Below are 19,861 nucleotides of genomic sequence, written 5' to 3' on the forward strand. Positions count from 1 at the left end.
TAAAACACAAATGTGTTGAACTACTACAAACTTGAAGCTCTCTTAATTATTGCTGAAACTATGATTTTTGACAGCACCTTTGTTGTCCATAAAACATCTGAGATAACAGATTAGGAGACTACCACAAGCACTTGTAATATAATAACATATTAGTAGATTACCGCTATCACTTGTAATATAATAACAGATTAGTAGATTACCGCTATCACTTGTAATATGATAACAGATTAGTAGATTACCGCTATCACTTGTATTATAATAACAGATTAGTAGATTACCGCTATCACTTGTAATGTAATAACAGATTAGGAGATTACCACTATCACTTGTAATATAATAACAGATTAGGAGATTACTGCTATCACTTGTAATATAATAACAGATTAGGAGATTACCGCTATCACTTGTAATATAATAACAAATTAGGAGATTATCGCTATCACTTGTAATGTAATAACAGATTAGGAGATTACCGCTATCACTTGTAATATAATAAGAAATTAGGAGATTACCGCTATCACTTGTAATATAATAACAGATTAGGAGATTACCGCTATCACTTGTAATATAATAACAGATTAGTAGATTACCACTATCACTTGTAATATAATAACAGATTAGGAGATTACCGCTATCACTTGTAATATAATAACAGATTAGGAGATTACCGCTATCACTTGTAATATAATAACAGATTAGTAAATTACCGCTATCACTTGTAATATAATAACAGATTAGTAGATTACCGCTATCACTTGTAATGTAATAACAGATTAGGAGATTACCGCTATCACTTGTAATATAATAACAGATTAGGAGATTACCGCTATCACTTGTAATATAATAACAGATTAGGAGATTACCGCTATCACTTGTAATATAATAACAGATTAGTAGATTACCACTATCACTTGTAATATAATAACAAATTAGTAGATTACCGCTATCACTTGTAATATAGTAACAGATTAGGAGATTACCGCTATCACTTGTAATATAATAATAGATTAGTAGATTACCACTATCACTTGTAATATAATAACAGATTAGTAGATTACCGCTATCACTTGTAATGTAATAACAGATTAGGAGATTACCGCTATCACTTGTAATATAATAACAGATTAGGAGATTACCGCTATCACTTGTAATATAATAACAGATTAGGAGATTACCGCTATCACTTGTAATATAATAACAGATTAGTAGGTTACCGCTATCACTTGTAATATAGTAACAGATTAGGAGATTACCGCTATCACTTGTAATATAATAACAGATTAGGAGATTACCGCTATCACTTGTAATATAATAACAGATTAGTAGATTACCGCTATCACTTGTAATATAATAACAGATTAGGAAACTAGCCCTTGCAATATGACAATCTATCTTGGCTGTATCTTTATATACATATATGTATATGTGTGATGTATGCAGCTAAGATACGGTACCAAAGTGTTATTTTCAAGGTATAAATAATATTGCTGTCCCTGCGACACCATTTCATGGCATTCGATGTTTAAACAATTCCAACTACAAAAGTAACAGATGTTATTTCTAATTTGTTAATCATTACTGCAAATTTGTTGTGGTTATCTGGCTAAGACTGCACAAAATTTCAGCGACATGTAGGTTTGTTACGTTTTCAGGCAAGTATGTCTTGTATGCGGAGCACAAAGTGTATAATTAAATAATGGTTAAAATTAAAAAAGTATATGTATGCCATGTTTAAGGCCTTGTTTTACAGTGGTGACCTCTGGTGACCTCTAATGTAAGAAATGCCGGCAGCAAAGACTGCTTTAAAGGGAGCAGTCAATCAAAGCATAAATAAAGGCAGTTTTTAGCTTGCGCGCAGCAAGGTGCCTGAACAGAGAGATATTGAAATGTTTGGCAAAATGGGCAATCAATGTATTTAGAGATATTCATGCACACCCAACTATAACATGTACATGTGTATCCATATGTGCTGAACTACGATAGTCGACAGAACAGAGCTGAGATAGTCGACAGAACATTTAGAGAAATAAGCTTGCTTGCAGATCACATTCAAGTCTGTACAACAATTGGGAGGTTCTGGTAAACTATCAGGCAGACCCTAGTTAATTTGGTGGACCTATACTAACCATCAAGACTGGTTGAAAGATCCTTACAGCTACATTTTATCTAAAAACATTCAAGTCTGATCTCTGAAGGCGAAAACAGATTTACTAATAGACAATAACAAAATATTTTAAGAAAAACAATAGTTACAAAAATCGCTGAGGATAGCCTAAGCATGATATTGTGTGTATAAATTCTACCTCGAGTTATCTAGAACAGATTTCCATCAGATGGAATTCGCTGGAGGCAGCCATGGAAACCAGGCTTAGAACAGACCGGAAAAGGATTGTCTTTCCAGTCATTCCCACCAACTAAGTGCCGATACGGGTTACCTCCAGACCTGCAGTATAACAAGCACATCACGTGCTGAACATATGGTTCAACAAAGTAGGGATCAGCATCACTGACTTATTTTCACAATTGAATATCTGGTTGGGCGCTGTGTAATATAAGAAACTATGTCAATTGCATTAACAGTTTTGGCTGGTTGCCAAGTCAATTTATTCAGTAAAATGAAGAATTTTGTTCCAATTTACATTGTTGTTGTTAGGACCTTTATTCTGTACACAACTATTCAAAGAACTAAGGCTATAGAGTTGTGATAGATTATGTATGCGACACTTGTAATCGTGAGAATCTAATTTAGCAGGCAGCAGAAGACTAAATCGTAGGTATGCCAGACTTGATACACTGACTGGTCTGGTTAGCGAAGGAACACAGAAAGTGAATTGGATTCGTGTGCCCACATTGACCAACTGAAGTTCAAAAAGAAAACTGTGCCTGCTTACCACTTTACCATATTCAGCATTAAATATCTACTTCAAATAATAGTGTTTCAAATTAAATGGTACGTATAAAAAAACTGAAAAAGTGAAGTAAATGAATGAAGCACATGTGTTAAATAGCAAACAACTCACCATATACAACAGACTTGCTGCCAAACCTAAGACTGGTAGTATAATAGTCAACATGGCCTGACTTGACTTGGTTTCTGAAGGCATGCCTACACTGTCTTACACCTTCATTTTGAACAACTACACTAATAGATAAGTCTTCCTAAGTTTTCTTCACAACTGTACGAAACCTCTATGATTTACTAACAACTGCTCATATGTTGGTCAATGGCTTATTTAATAATAATTAAAGCAAACGGTCATGTTACCTCTAAATAAACACAATGACAACAAAAATGTTTTGGTCTTAGAACAAGAGCAACAACCCATTCTTGATAAACCTGCAAACGGGCAAGCAAAACTAAGGACTGTGGCAGAGAAGACAACTCTTCATCATATATTGACTTACATAGATTCGACAGCTAGTCCGGGGTTCACAGGCACTCTTATCCGTGTATCAGCATAAGAGATTACAGTGAATACATCTTCCTTATCATCTTCAGGAGCAGAGGAGAGTTTCATAGACCATCCTTCTTTTCCAATAGTATAGTATTTATCAGAGGAGTGGGTTGTCTGAACAATGAATGACAGGAGACTATGGACTTTGAAACAGGCAGTAAATAGTATGCGCCCTGGCTAATGTCATAACTTCAGTTGCCACGGGCTCACCTTACAGTTTGCTATAACAAAGAAGGCTAACTTGCCAGAGATTGCGGCTAAAGCAATTTTTGAAGGACGACTATTCACTATGTTCTGTTTAGATTGAATCAGCACCAGCAGAATTACCTTGGGAGCATTACAAACAGAATCGAAAAACATCAAACTATGCCACAAGAATTGTGCCTCGAAAACTTTTTAACAAAAAATGTAGAAAAGCCATGATTGCAGGAAACCGATTGAAGACAAAAACCTGACTGCTGGAAGACCTACATGCAATATCGGGCATCACCTTGAAACTGCAATCTAGTTTTTTATCACCTTGAAAGTTGCTTGATCATCAAATCCAATAAAAACAAGCATGATTGGTTAGTAGTTGTGTAAGCGGTCTTCGGATTAGTGCAATTTAGGCCAATTTGCAAAGTGATTCCAATTTTCTCCAAAGTCATGAGCTTTGCGAGCTATCAAGCTGTCAGCATAGCATTAGTTACTCCTATGAATGAAAGGCATTTTTATTCTCAGGGTTATGACACTGCATGACCAGAGATCTTGAATCTGGATGTTTCCGACTAGGCAACTATCTTCTGAGTATGACACTTAAGAACAATCCATGCTACTTATTAAAGCTCACCTGCTTAAGAACACTTCACTTCCTACACAGAAAGTTAACTTGAGCAGAGTAAATGTGTAGAAATGGGTTTTTACTCTAAAAATGGTGCATGTTTGAGCACTATTAAACCAGAAAAGAAATTGCTGCCGATTGATTAAAGAACAAAAAATATCCCTCACCCTACACCCCTAACCCTACACCTCTCACCCCCACACCTCTCACCCTACACCCCTACACCCCCACACCGCTCACCCTACACCCCTCACAATACACCGCTCACCCTACACCCCTCACCCTACACCTCTCACCCTACACCTTCACTCTATGAAAATAACTAAGTCTATCTTGCGAAGCTAATGATATATTATATATACTTGTATATGATACTACCTATTGGTATATGCAACAAAGAATGACTAGCTAACTGCATAGACAAAGATATTTATTGGTGAGAGCTCAACAAGTACGACACACTCTAGCCATTTATACCATTTCTAAGAAATTACTGATGACATGTGTCTTTAATGTTCTAGAGCGAGCATAAACATCGAGACTAACACAGCCGAGGGTTTCCACAATATAATAGGTCAAACTCACTAAAGTGTAGCCTTTGGTAGTCAACTGCTCCTTCAGCTTGCCAAATGCTTGAAAATCGCTTGAAGCTAAGGCCATGCTAGCGTTTCCACCCCATGGCGGCTCACCGTTAAACTTGAGTGCACCGAGCAGGGTCTCGTCTGTCAGCCAACACGCGAGACCAGATTTCTGAAAAACATGAGAATCGAACTAGTCACTAAACACTCCAAAATTGTATAAGCTAATCGTGACGACTGAACAGCGACACTGTTTATACAATCAATGCTCACGATTATGAAAGTTTCGGCGTGCATGTAGCAAATTGGTGTTATACTATTATCACTGGCTAGCACAAGCTAGCACTGGCTGGTACAAAAAGGCACAGGAAAGCGCAGGCGGGTACAGGCTATCACAGACTAATACAGGCTGGCACAGGCTAGCTTAACAAATGCTTCAAACTCCACTCTTTCTATGCATTGATGTTTGGTCAGGAGTCAAGGGAAACATATTTCGCATCCAGTAGCTTACAGTAGTTTATATGTGGAGTGAGAGGTTAGAGAATTGGTTTTGAGGGTCTCCTGATGAGATTATTCTATGTGACCAACAAGCATGAAGCAGTTACAAACTCTGGCAACTACAGTATATTAACTTCCCTATTATAAGTGAGCATAAATATTGGTGAGAATAATATTAGAGATTAAATATTAGTTAGAATAAATATTACCCATGAATAGCTATATTTAGCACTTTTTAGCAAAAGGGTTTCAAGTATGCAGTGATGATATATCGCTTGCGCACGACAATGTTTAAAATACAACCCAGTGAGCTAAAACGCTATATCAAAACTTCTACACCATTATTTTAAAATTTCCATAAAGTTATGCTTCGTTGAGCAGCATCCATGTAGACAAACATTCTTTTTAAGCTCTGTTTTTTGGGATTTGCATAAAGATGATAGTTTCTAGCTTCCACAGAGAATATTTACTAAAAAGGCCGAACACACAATATTTTAACGGTACATTATGTAAACCATTACACTTTGTCTAGACTTGCACAGACGCAAGCTATACTTCATACTAATTATTATTTCTAATACTGTGCTTTATATATAAAAAACTGATAAATAATTATATTAACATAAACATACAATAGATAATAAACAATAGGGGAAACTTTAGATAAAATATACTTCCATTAAGTTCTTCAACAATTGGGAATATTTCCAACAGTCATACCTACACCAGAATAAGACTTGCCCTACCTCCAACAAGACAACCAATAAATAATTGAAAGACTTGGTATTATCATAGAGTGCTTTCTATTGCAATATAATTATATTGCAATACTTTATTGCAATATTTTATTGAAATACTTTATATCAATACTTTATATCAATACTTTATATCAATACTTTATAGCAATATATTACAGCAATACTTTACAGCAATACTTTACATCAATACTTTATAGCAATACTTTATATCAATGCTTTATTGCAATACTTTATTGCAATACTTTATAGCAATACTTTATAGCAATAATTTATAGCAATACTTTATTGCAATACTTTCTAGCAATACTTTATTGCAATACTTTATAGCGATACTTTATTGCAATACTTTACAGCAATACTTTATAACAATACTTTATAGCAATAATTTATAGCAATACTTTATTGCAATACTTTCTAGCAATACTTTATTGCAATACTTTATAGCGATACTTTATTGCAATACTTTACAGCAATACTTTATAACAATACTTTATAGCAATACTTTATAGCAATACTTTATAGCAATACTTTATATCAATACTTTATAGCAATACCTTATAGCAATACTTTATTGCAATACTTTATATCAATACTTTATAGCAATAATTTATAGCAATAATTTATAGCAATACTTTATTGCAACACTTTATTGCAACACTTTATAGCAATACTTTATATCAATACTTTATAGCAAACTTGTGAAAATTAACATGGCAGCATCTAAAAGGTTATTATATTAAAGGTTTCTGCCCGAGGCAGTGTGAGGAGACGTCTGCAACCCCTTCCTGCATCTCCATGTAATTTATATGGTGTGATTCCGTAGTAATTAAAAATACACTATTTAAAATAGAAAATGTTCCGCTAATGTGGTACGTAGTACAGATTTCAAAGTCAAAATATAGAGTATCGCTATTCTGTGATGGCTAAAAATTCCAGCAATTACCTCACAGAGAGTAGAGATGGTTTTAATAGACTCGACGTGTTGACGTCGACAACATTGTGAAGCAGCTATCCCGACTCCACCCGATAGGGAGCAGCTCGTTTTGGCCTCCTCACAGTCAAAATACATAACTGAACCGTCGTCAAGCCTGACAGTCTCTACCTGTCGGTTAGTCAAAACTCTGGTGAAGAAACACTGAAAGAGCTGATAGGGAAATGCTCGAGCTTGACAACAAGGTTAACACCATTTATTGCTTACAAAAACTGTTAGAAACACTCAAATAATAGACACCAGTATTAGAAGGATGCACACTCGAAAAGACTAAAATTTGATCAGAATAAAGAAATGATAAGAGAAACATCCAGCATTATGAAAAAAAGTTAATAAAACAATACACAAAGTAGGGTTAAGCGTAAAACAGTGTAAGAACGTACAAGAAACAGACTGGTATGGTGGAACATGAGAGGTGTGATACTACTGTTATAAACTGTGGAGAGAGATAGCTGAAAACTTCATGAGGAGAGAGTTAGCAACTGTATGATAAGAGAGTTAAAGACTGTATAACAAGAGAGTTAAAGACTGTATAACAAGAGAGTTAGAGACTGTATAACAAGAGAGTTAAAGACTGTATAACAAGAGAGTTAGAGACTGTATAACAAGAGAGTTAAAGACTGTATAACAAGAGAGTTAGAGACTGTATAACAAGAGAGTTAGAGACTGTATAACAAGAGAGCTAAAGAATGTATAACAAGAGAGTTAGAGACTGTATAACAAGAGCGTTAAAGACTGTATAACAAGAGAGTTAGAGACTGTATAACAAGAGAGTTAGAGACTGTATAACAAGAGAGCTAAAGAATGTATAACAAGAGAGTTAGAGACTGTATAACAAGAGCGTTAAAGACTGTATAACAAGAGAGTTAAAGACTGTATAACAAGAGAGTTAGAGACTGTATAACAAGAGAGTTAGAGGCTGTATAACATGAGAGTTAGACTGTATAATGAGAAAGTTATAAAATATATATTTGTAAAGTTAATAACTGCAAGGCCAGAGGATCACAAACAGTACCACGTAGGAGAGTTAGTTGCTGGGACTAGTGTTAGGGGAAGAGATGTATGTGAAAGAGATATGGTCAGTGGCTATCATTCTCGATAGCGACTGACCATATCTGAGAGGTCTCGGCTACCCACTGTTAGGAAAGAAAAATATAGCCCAAATGTTACTTGAGTGTAATTAGTACATATGAAAATTGAGCAGCTTTGACAGAATTGGTGTTTTTAATTTCTTTGCGACTGCTGAATGTTTTTCATAATCATTGTTCCGTTGAACAACATAGTTTATATTCGTTCAAACAGAAAAGAAGATTGGGTTTGCCAGTCGCTTTGGCATTCCGTAAATCCTAGTTTTCTTCTCCGACTTTCCGGATCAAGCTCAAGTCACATGGGTGGGCATATTAGAGTTATAAATGTGAGTGTGACGAATAACCATTTTAGATTTACCATGCAAGTTACATAGAATCAGTTTCAGCCGCTGATTCATGTTTCGTGTGTCCACTACTAAAATAGATAGCGAGTCATTATACCAAAACATCTATCATTATTACAATGAGTGCATACATAAAAACACGCTGAAATGATGCCGTAATGAGTATTTACCTGCAGAGCTTCAGCGAGGCCAAGCCAAGCTTGTTTACTGCTAGCCTCCCGACTCTCATCTGTTACAAAAGACATTGAGTCCGGGCATGTTACCAAACCTCGTTTTTGCTCAACCATAGAATGAAACCAGATTGCAAAGCCACTGATAGCGCTTACAGATGATGGGAAGGGAAACTACAAGATGTAACAATATAATGTGATTACTCTATATCTATGTACATGTACATGTGTAGATAAATCTAAGTGTCTGTTTGTCTGTCGTATTGTTTGTCTGTATTGTGTCTAATTTATAGTAATTGACTAGAATACGCACGCTTGCAGCACTTGAACTATTAAAACAAAAGGATGTGCCAACTTCCTCAAAAACTACGTTTGCAGTTAAATGCGCCGCGAAAGATCAAGATGTGTAACAATTATAAGCATAATTATTCCAAGCCCTAGCAAGGATACTGCATGGTTTAGTGGTAGTGAACTTGGTTTCACACCCGTGCATCCGATTGCGCGGTGTCGATTCCCGTGAGATGCAATCTTTAGTAAAGATTTAGGCTAGCTTAAGTTACTCAAGTTCATCAGGTAAAGAAACTTAGTCAATGAGAATTACATTATTTGCAACTGTTTATAAGCTGTTTTAAAACTTGAGCGAATGTGTAGAATAAGAAGCAAGAAATTTTTTTGTTGAACAAACCGTTTTACTTATGCTTTATATTTAAATTATGTATTGGCTGGACATACACAGAAATAAACGAACATCTTCATTTTAAAGTTAGAACGGTAAATGTTGTATATGTTGATTAAAAATTAATTTTCTGCACAAAAACATTTTTATTACTAGTGCAATGCGGGGCCTTCAACTAGTAAAATACTATATTATACATTGAAATTATGGTTGAAAGGTTATAATCCTAGTGAGTCCTATTGTTTCATGCAATGGCCTGTAGCATCAAAAATGCTGTTACAAAAGAACACAAATTCAAGTCTGCTTCCGCATACTTCAGATAATTTCACGCTGCAATGTAAAGGCTGAACACCACAGAGTGAAAAGACTGTAGTAGATACAGTGGTATACAACAGCGAAGCTTCAATGGCATATGACAGCAAATTTGCATGTATTCAGCAGTTAATGAGATTTGCCATGATTGGCTTGCGATTAGGCTTTAAAATAAAAGCCATTCAAAAATATTCTCATGTACTAGTAAAATCATTCCGATAAACTGAATCCCTAAGAACTTCATGACAAGCGTCGTTATACCCAGCCTTTCTTGAAGATACGTGAAAATCTTCAAAGACGTCCTGAAAAGCATCTGTCAAGTATCACATCATGATGGCGATGAGAGTAGCAGAGCGGCTATTAGCATGAGATAGCTCACCATCTGAGTATAAGACTGTAAATTAAATACTACCTCTTTAAAAACCTCAGTCTTGGTCACAAAGGGTCCGTGTACATGGTGGCAGACGATACACTCTTCCTTCGACATCTCATAACCCTGCTTGTACTCCAGTGTATAGTTGTGCAGGCGCGACTGCTCGCATCCCTTGGTCCACTGCAAAATAGAGAACTAAAACTAGGTGAACCATACCTCCCGATTAACAGGTAAGACGAAAGGCTATGCCTGTTGGATAGGTTGTCATATTATTATTTTATGTGTACATCAGTAAAGCAGTGTATAGCCAACATCCAGCATAAAGCTGCGTTTTACGGCAAATTATAACAACTGTCTAAATACAATTCATAGCTTTTAATCCTGCTTGTTTTACATCTCCCAATTGCAATTGTACAGGATGTGATGTCACACAGAAAATACATTATTGTGAGTATGAGTTCAGCCTCTAGTGAAGCCCATCGTGCGATGGCAGGCACTTAGTTCGATTGATTCAATGTTATAACTCATAAAAATGTGTGTCAATATTATTTTTGGCGCTACCCATCAAGTGTTGAGTCAACTATTCAATTTGGGTTTTCCTCGGTTATTATCAAATATGACATGGGAAATATTATAAGAGTGAAATTAGGCGATAAAAGTTTTTTGCCTATATAAAAAGCCTCTCATCAGATAGTCAAGCATTGCTCATCGAATAGTCAATTATCACTAGTCAGATTGTCAATTATTGTTCATCAGATTGTCGATTATTACTCATCGGATGGTCGATTATTGCTCATCAGGTAGTCGATTATTACTTTTTAGATAGTCAATTATTACTCTTCGGATAGTCGATTATTATTCATCGAATATTCGGTCATTACTTTTCGAATAGTCGATTATTACTCATCGAATAGTCGATTATTACTCATCAGAAAGTCGATTATTCCTCATCAGTCAACTATTATTCTGTGGATAGTCGATTATTATTCATCGGATAGCTGGTTATTACTTTTCGGATAGTCGATTATTACTCATCGAATAATCGATTACTGCTCATCAGATAGTCAGTCTATTACTACTTATCAGATAAATTTCACCAACCTTCCCAGAATGGTAGCCACGGACAGCGCTGGCAACTACATGTACGTCTAGATTGTTGATCTCTCTCACCAGCCTCTCCAGACGGTCAAACTGGGTGAAGTGTACAGCTTCCCTTCCTATGTACACATACTTGCTTGTGACCTTTGCTATAAGCTGCCTCCACACATCTGCCTCTGCTTTGCTATTAAACAAGGCAGTCATAACTAAACAGCTCTAGCAGGCTAGAGGAAAAAACTGCCCATCCACTGGTTCTAAAATTTAAAGAGTGAGCAACTCCAAGTAAAAATGCAATAAACAAAAAAGTACACTGACAAACTTCATGTTTATGGGTGGCTACAAAGTAATATTGCGAGAAAAAAATAAAAGCGAAAATGGCTTCTTGTACATAAATGACAGAAAGGAATCTTTGTAGAGTTGAAATGTGGTACAAAAAACACTAGTTTAGTTAAAAGCAGCGCTGAAGTACCTGCTATTAAATGTCACCAAAGTCGTGTGGTCACTACTAGGTACAGTTATAGATGAGTTATGTGGAAGAGCGACCAAAACTTTAATCCCTGGATAAAACTTTTGAACGGAAGCAAGGAGCTGTGGGACCCTGAGGAGGTTCTCCTGAGAATAGCCAACACAATTATAGGTGAGAGTGAGCAGGGAGCTAAACATGGGCACTCCTGTACAATTCTCCATGTTGAAACCTGCGAAACGGTTCAAACAGGAAGTTCACACAACAATGCAAATCCTCTCTCCAACCAGTGTTTGCATCACTGATGCGTCTCCTAAAAATATCAATATGTTAGCCTCTTGTACATACCTATTCAATCAACATATTCAAAAAACACCAAAAAAATCTCTTAAAACTTAAGAATAATTGAAATACTAAGGCTAATATGTTTAAATTATTTCTAAAACAGATAAAAAACAATATTGATAGTATACACAGGTACAATACATACAGGTGCAGTGTACACGTACAGTATACACACATACAGTATACAAAGGTACAGTATACAAAGGTACAGTATACAAAGGTACAGTATACAAAGGTACAGTACACACCGGTACAGTATACACCGGTACAGTACACACCGGTACAGTACACACCGGTACAGTATACACCGGTACAGTATACACCGGTACAGTATACACCGGTACAGTATACACCGGTACAGTATACCGGTACAATATACACCGGTACAAGCTCGATGAAGACCAACCTTTATAGAAGTAAGGATAATCGCCATCTAATTGGTCATAAGCGTATGGTTCTGGGCATACATCAGGTTTGACCTCTGTTTTGGAAACTTTCTTCTCAGCTTTATCAGTCAATATAGAGATGGGCATATTTTTAATCTATCGATATACATGTTAGCGTTAGCGAATTGGCAGATATTGACAAGCCATGCGGGATGCATTATACAACTGGATGGCAAGCAAACTTTCATTCTTTGACTCTAAAAATTAATAAAGCAAGTAGAGCAATTCTGTAAAATCTCATTTCGGGAAAAAATAGAACGTGTTTAGAAATATAGGTTGTTGATAGGAGCGAAAGGATAACAAAAGGTGAAAAACAGTGATGCAATGTACAACAATCAAATATGAATAGTTTGACCTCTACATATCAAGCTATTTCATTTCAAGATTTAATCCATTTTTCAAAATCATTGCATCTCATGGCAAATATATCTCTTGTGAAAACACGGTATTTTATTTATGGCATTTATTATCATAGTATTTTATTTCAAGTGGTTCGAAATCCAAAAAACCTATCAATAAATACTTTAGGTAATAATACATAGTATACACTTAGCTGCAATATATAATATCAAATAGAAATTATATATAAAATCTACAAAATGTATACAGTATAATATAAATATATATTATACTATATAAAAACTAGTAAAAACTAAACCAATAAAGTAGCCATAATAAATAAAAAGGAGCAAATTGTAATTTTACCATAGAGAAACCGAAATGTGAATGTAGGTTTGGTGAAGTGTAGATTCGGAAGCAGAGGAAGCGATCGAAATATGTACTAACAAATTCAACTTTCCTGAACCTTCAGCTTTCTCTGCTATAATCTGTCCAACGTTGCTATTATAACGGATGATAGATAATGTGACTCAGAAATTAAAATTAGAATAGGAATCACAAAAGATGCCATTCAGAAATTGGGAAAGCTAATGAAAGACAAGAAGATGTCTATGGACACCAAGCTAAGAGCGATGAATTGTTAAAGTATACGCCATCGTAACATATGGCAGTGAGCGTTGGACAATTTCAACTCAGATGGAAGAAAGAATGGAAGCAGTAGAAGTATGTTTTAAAAGGTGAATGTTTAGCATATCTTAGACAGATCCCATAACAAATATGGGAGTATTAAGAGAATTAGAGAAGAAAATAAACTTGATCAAACCATCAGGAAAAGACAGCTGGAGTATTTGGGCACATAATACAAAGGGAGAGTCTAGAGAACTTGACGGTAACTGGAAGAATTGAAGGAAAATGGAGCCGGGGCAGACAGCCGCTGACATATTTAGGAAACCTAAGCAAATGGATGCCGGCTGACGTACCAGGAGACAGAGAACGGAGATATCAGAGCAAGCATTGTTAAAAAGAACAAGAGATGGGAAGTTGTGGATAACCATGATCACCCACATCCTCACAGGACATGGCACTTAGAGAGAGAGAGCGATAATCAGACCATCAGTTTGAAGCCAGGGTTGGAGGCAGTGATAAAAGACCGCTTTGCACAGGTCTGGAACTCACAACACTCAGCTCACTATCACAACACTCTAACACTTGCACTAACTGATCTCCTTCCAGTATTTCAGAATAATTGTGTGAATACTTATTTTTTTGTGTTTCATTGGCATACCTGCGATTTCCAATGGTACAGTAGACTGATTAGGTACTACTAACGTAGTAAACCTACATAGGAATGCTATGTTCACATTACAAGTAAATGGACCAATTGCAGAAGATTGACAGTGCTTCTGTTATAGCTGGCTTCTTCTGCTAAGCCTTTAATCTCCAGTCTAATAATTTTAAAGTGTAAAAATCAAATGACAGAAATGAAGGTTTGATTCAAAAGCTTGAATTTGCTGGTTTAAACAAATTGAAAAAATGGTCGGTAATTTAGACAGTAACTCAACTTACATGAGAGATGACTGCTTGAATCGGAACCGGTACGGCACCCAAAGGTGATGCAACTCCAGTATTTTCTAGGCTGTTCAAAACTAATGTAAGTTTTTCAGATACTTTCTGTTTCATCTCCTCATTCATCACATTATGTTTCATAGGACCCAAGTTGCTGTAAACCATGAAATACATCTAGATATAAAGCATTATTTAAAGTATTGTAAAACCAAAATATGTATATTATTTACAAAAACCACATAAAAAATCTATAAAATAGGTCCTTGAAATATCATGCAATCTATTTTCTTCTATTACAAACTAATAAAAAGGATGCAAATGCATAACAGGTGAGCAGCAGTCGGCAGCAATAAAAGTCAGGATTCAACAGGCTCTTCAGCATAGTAAACATTAGTATAAGAGTTGTCCAACCTCGTCATGGGCAGAACAGCCTTGAGCATCCAACAAGTTCCAAATACTAAGACTAGGATCACCAGCCATCTCATAAAGGTCATACTCACTCCATGTTGCATGGTAATTGTGTTAGAAACTATCTGTGAATAAACATATAGCTCGGTAAGAATCTAAAAATGCTGTGAAGCTTGCTTATTAATCAAAAAAATAACTACAAGCCACGAAGTATAGCGATAGTTTAAATAATAAATATACCGCAAGTCCTCATGCTCAAGCCGCACGGCTTGCGCTCAAGCCGCGGCCTATGACCTTGAACCAGAAGCCGCGCCCAATGACAAGCCGCGCGGCTTGAGCATAAGGACTTACGGTGCACTAAAGCAAAATTTAAGCGCCGACTATCTCATTAGGAGTTATCATCTCATGGTTAATTCATGCGAATCTGTTAGAACCTCAATTACTAATGGTGAAAAAAATAAAAGGCTAACACCTCACACTTTCACTTTTGACGTGGCTTGAATAAGTTCCTCACTTGACATTTTCTCACGAATTTAAGCTTTGCCTATGTTTAATCTAAGGCGAATATAAAGCTAGTCTAGAATATGCGTGCGTACATAAATTCTTGCGAAAAAAGGTGAACAAATGCAGTGCTTCACCTGATGCTTCTCACAAATATCTTTAAAGGTTGACTTGCAATGAAATTCACATTACAATTATTTGGTATCAAAAGATTCACCATGTCTTACTCTGTTGTGTTGTAGGTGCCAAATATGTGGAAATGTGATTACAAGCTCTTAAAAGCTCAAAAACGAAAAGCGGCCGTAGATTGGAATCTCTTTATTTCGATGACGTAACCACGAAATTTGGTTATCGTCTCGTCACATATGTTCTCACGTGAATTGAAAGGCTAATACAAAGCTCAATATAAAACTTCTCATATCTTTAAACAAAAGATTGATGATTGAGGAAAAACTTAGTCTGATTTATGATACACTAAACACAGGTTTGCATGAATGTTGCAGAAAACTCAGTGTTGGTATTTCATAGACATATGGACATGGACCAATAGAGCCAAGGTCCATGAGTATTATTTTATAGATTAAACAACAACAAAACTGAAACAAATGTAAAAAAAATTGTTTTAGTCATGAAAAAAGTTTTTAAGAGATGCTGATGCTAGTTGATTTGAAGCGAATGTTCACTTTTTTTATCCGTAACATTTCAACCACCAATGCTTGTTGTTCTTAGATTGGGCAATAATGAAATACAATTTTGTTTTGCCGTCAGGATAAATTGAAGTAACAAAAATTTGAACAATATTATGACTACTTTTTTTAACGATCAGGATTTTTTTGCTGCTCACTAGTAAGCAAAGACCTCATAATTATAAGATATAAGATTATAAGATATATAAGATATACATTATAAGATAAAATAAGTATAATAAAAATAAGTTATCTCGTAAGCAGTTTCCACAAAACGTCAACTTTGCGTGTCTATTTATTGATTAAAAAATTATTCGAAAAAGAATGGAAAACCATTTTATAAAATCTACTATCATTTCTGTATTGTATTATAAAATATATCCAACCTCCAAATATCAACCCCAATATGCAGGCGATTGTTCAGTTATCTGCTCAAGACCAAATGAAGACCTACTATATCAAACAACGGAAAGTAACTGCATGAAGCTCACGCACTGGCTAGAACAATGGAGCAAGATAGCAAACTGTTCCAAGACAGATACAATTTGGTTCAACCGCAACCCAAAACAAACTTCAAGTCAGCGAAGAAAACCTACACTAACAATTCAAACAAAGTTTGAGGTCTAACCCTAACCCTAAGTTAAAATTCAACACACAAAGAGATGAAACAAAAGCGATATTGGCCAAAAAATAGAGACTACTTCTTCCATTCGTCAAATGCAGGGTTAAAGCCATACTATTCTAAAAAGATACTAGACTCAACCATAATACCCAAAGTATTTTACAATAGTTATATATGGGTCCAAAAGGCTGGCATTTCTCTCCATAGCTGTTTGAAAGCCATACTGAGAGCAAAGACTAACCCCTCGACGGGAGCGCACTACTACGTCACAAACACACCTACAGCTGAGTCTCTAAGCTCCAGAGACATATACACATACTATACAATGGCAATAGAACAGAGCTATCTCGTAAAAACTTTGTTATCTACAAAAAGCAAACTTTAGAAGAAGACACACTCTCACATTGTAAACCTAAATAGTTGAAACACAACTATAGCAGATATGACAGCAAGTCGTTTTACAAAATCCTCTATACAAAAACAACTGAATAATGATCGGCAACGCCGATGGAGAACTCATCTGATAGCAGGACACTGCTCCATTATTTATTAAAGGACCTAGAAGCAGAACAGCTGGAGAAAAACCCAATTCCACTTTTATTACTAAGAAGACAAATATCAATTTTAACCGGTCTCTTCACAGGTGCACAACCTTACAATATCACCTATATAAACTCAATTTAACATTTACACCAACACGCACATCCCTGGATGAGGACGAAACAGTACACCATTACCTATTATACAGATGCTGAAATTACACCAAGCTAAGAAAGAAAAGATTCCCTGACACTCACAACTATCAACATCTGCTTGAATTTATACAAGAAAGCAGCGATTCAATTGAAAACTTAATTAACCCACTGCAGATAGACCATAAAGGTGAACATCGTTGATACTCACACAGACAGATGATACAGACCATGTTATAGTCATCCAATTATTAATTAACCATTGATCTTGCCACAATCAATACTCATAGAGAATCTAGTCTTCAGACATGAACACTTGTATATAGTGTCAATCAATTTATTGTTGTATAAGTTATCCCGCATAACTTATTTAAAGTCATTCTCCCATGTAAATCTTCTTTTAAATTTTTACGCAAATAATCTATATATATATAAATCTCAAAGTTTGTGTGTTTGTGTGTAGTCCGGTGTGTAGTTCGGTATGTACAGCTATAATTATTAAAATCTTAGAATTAAAAGCTCACATTTTGCTGGATTTGAACTTACGATGATCGCAACCGCAACCAACTGTCTAGCCACGAGTCTACGAATGCTCTTACAATTCACAGCTTTTACGATATACTGTATACACCCTTTTCTCTATTGCTCGCGCTAAATGACGTATTAATTAAAACTCTATGAACTCTATAAAACACGAGGCTTTTCCGTGTTTTCGTGAACTTCTATTTCCGGTTTTTTGTAAGGTTCAATTGCTAAATCGCAGTCAAGGCTAATTTTTTTCACTCGAACAATTGTATTATCTCAAGTAGGAACAGCCTCTACATTCTCTCTCCATTCGGCCAAACAAAGACAGTCCGATATCTCATTTTTATATTTGTACTAGTATTGAGGGGTGCTAGTATCATCATATTCAAAGTTTTGATGGATAGCTTATGCTGGAACAGTAACCTTTTTTATACACACATACTTCTATGCACGAATTGTTATTATTAATTCAACATATTCAGGATTTTTATTTTGTTTTTTCAGTTCGTATTAATTGTATCATTACCAAATCATCTTTTATTGTAATCGTAGCAAAACTGACTTAATTTAGCTATTACTTGCTAATTCTTTCATACTTACACTTAAACCCTTTTATAGTTGCTTTATTCTGTTTCTTAATTTATTTGACCTGCACGAAACATTTTCCTCACGATATGAAGTTTGAAAGTTACAGTCGTTTGACAAAGTTGGAAAACCTTTACAGTTGTTTATATTTTTTCTCTTAATTTATTTAAACTGCACAAAAGACTTTTCTAATGATATGAAGTTTGAAAGTTAGAATGGTAACTGTTGCTATATGTTAAATGAAAATAAAATTTCTGTGCAAAGACTTTTATTACCCAGGCATTCAACTAGTATTATATAAATCTCGGTGTCTGTTCATCAGTCTGTGATTCCACCTGTACAGCTATAGCTCTTAAAATCTTGGAATGAAGAATCCGTATTGCAGAAGACTTGATCTTAAAACCTCCAGATATCTAAATGACTACCTAACCAATTGAGCTATGTGAGATGCATGTATTTATCGGGCAATATAAATCGGTATCTAGGTTAAAATATGTATGTATAGTGACTATGATACGACACAATGTCACTAAAGCTTGCTCTCATTGCTCATATTAGTAAGTTTAACAATATGGATACTAGCTCAAATTAGCCATTGGCAATGTGCCATGATAATGGCAAATGGCAGGTAACTACATTACCTGCCACTGTTTATAAGCTGTTTTAATACCCGTGCAACGCCGGGAATTCGGCTAGTCTCAAACTAAACATCAATTGTTCACTGCTATCTTGTATTCAGGATAATTTTACAGTTTCCATTTTATTTGATAATATGCCAGCAATTAGAGGCTTTTTGTTATTTTGTTATTAACAAAATAAAAGATTACTAGCAACCAACCTAAATAACTTATTGTCGGCTTATCGCACATATAGAATAGAAACATAATTGGAACAACTTCATGTTCATAATTGTTCTAAGCAAGTAATGATGTAGTACCAATGTAATCAGAATTTTAGCTATCAGTGATCAGAGTAACCTTACAGCTTTTTACATACTCTATCAAGATGCAAGCAAATATGTAGGGTGCAATAAATACCGACACACGACATACAACTAAGGTAAATAAACTAAACATCTGAAATTGTAGCACGATGCGTTGGTAGCAATCGGCTATTTCATAATGAAATACAGTACCACATATTTTAAACACGTACATGTATTATGAAAAAGCTGGTACGAGAAAGCAAGTCGGAAAGCTGCAAGCTACTGTACGATAAAATGATATTACCTGATTTCCTCTAACATAACACAATATTTTACTGATCCTGCTATTTGAAGTGTAGTCGCCCGTTTATTTAGTAGTTTAGACTGGACACTCGCTTATTCGGCAAATAATCTCTGTCTACACTGGACACGCAGTTATCTTTTACGTAGTATAGATGCACAAAGAGGACTCGCTAACAATAAGTAAGCCTTAGATCTTGAAAATGTCAGGGTATCCTAAGAAGGTGCTGATGATTAATGTTAGAAGCGTACCGTTGTACAAGAAGCAATGAATGAACGCTTTCAAGTGAGTAGCGA

At 35.5% G+C, this 19,861-nt stretch overlaps 1 protein-coding gene across 2 annotated transcripts; it reads right to left on the bottom strand.

The window, feature by feature from the left end:
* Positions 1–1,896: 1,896 nt before the first annotated feature.
* On the bottom strand, positions 1,897–19,707 carry LOC137393714 (uncharacterized). Of its 2 annotated transcripts, none has more exons than XM_068080385.1 (12): positions 19,569–19,707; positions 14,732–14,853; positions 14,321–14,474; positions 12,376–12,511; positions 11,631–11,856; positions 11,165–11,345; positions 10,103–10,243; positions 8,703–8,876; positions 7,053–7,211; positions 4,861–5,025; positions 3,406–3,569; positions 1,897–2,443 (listed from the first exon to the last, which is right to left on the bottom strand). In XM_068080385.1, the coding sequence occupies exons 2-12, from the start codon at positions 14,830–14,832 to the stop codon at positions 2,314–2,316; spliced, it is 1,731 nt and encodes a 576-aa protein (XP_067936486.1). In that variant the 5' UTR covers positions 14,833–14,853; positions 19,569–19,707; the 3' UTR covers positions 1,897–2,313. The 2 variants fall into 2 exon arrangements, with proteins under 2 accessions (XP_067936486.1, XP_067936487.1); XM_068080386.1 differs by lacking the exon at positions 19,569–19,707 and adding an exon at positions 19,495–19,527.
* Positions 19,708–19,861: the final 154 nt, after the last annotated feature.

Source organism: Watersipora subatra, chromosome 4, assembly GCF_963576615.1.
Source record: "Watersipora subatra chromosome 4, tzWatSuba1.1, whole genome shotgun sequence".
Taxonomy (NCBI): domain Eukaryota; kingdom Metazoa; phylum Bryozoa; class Gymnolaemata; order Cheilostomatida; family Watersiporidae; genus Watersipora; species Watersipora subatra.

Excerpts from the sequence above, each read along its gene's own strand:
- LOC137393714 (XM_068080385.1), bottom strand. The coding sequence starts at position 14,832 with ATGCAACATGGAGTGAGTATGACCTTTATGAGATGGCTGGTGATCCTA. Across the intron at positions 10,244-11,164 it reads GTGGCTACCATTCTGGGAAG|TGGACCAAGGGATGCGAGCA; the intron begins GTTGGTGAAATT and ends TCTATTTTGCAG. Across the intron at positions 2,444-3,405 it reads GGACTAGCTGTCGAATCTAT|GTCTGGAGGTAACCCGTATC; the intron begins GTAAGTCAATAT and ends GTTATACTGCAG.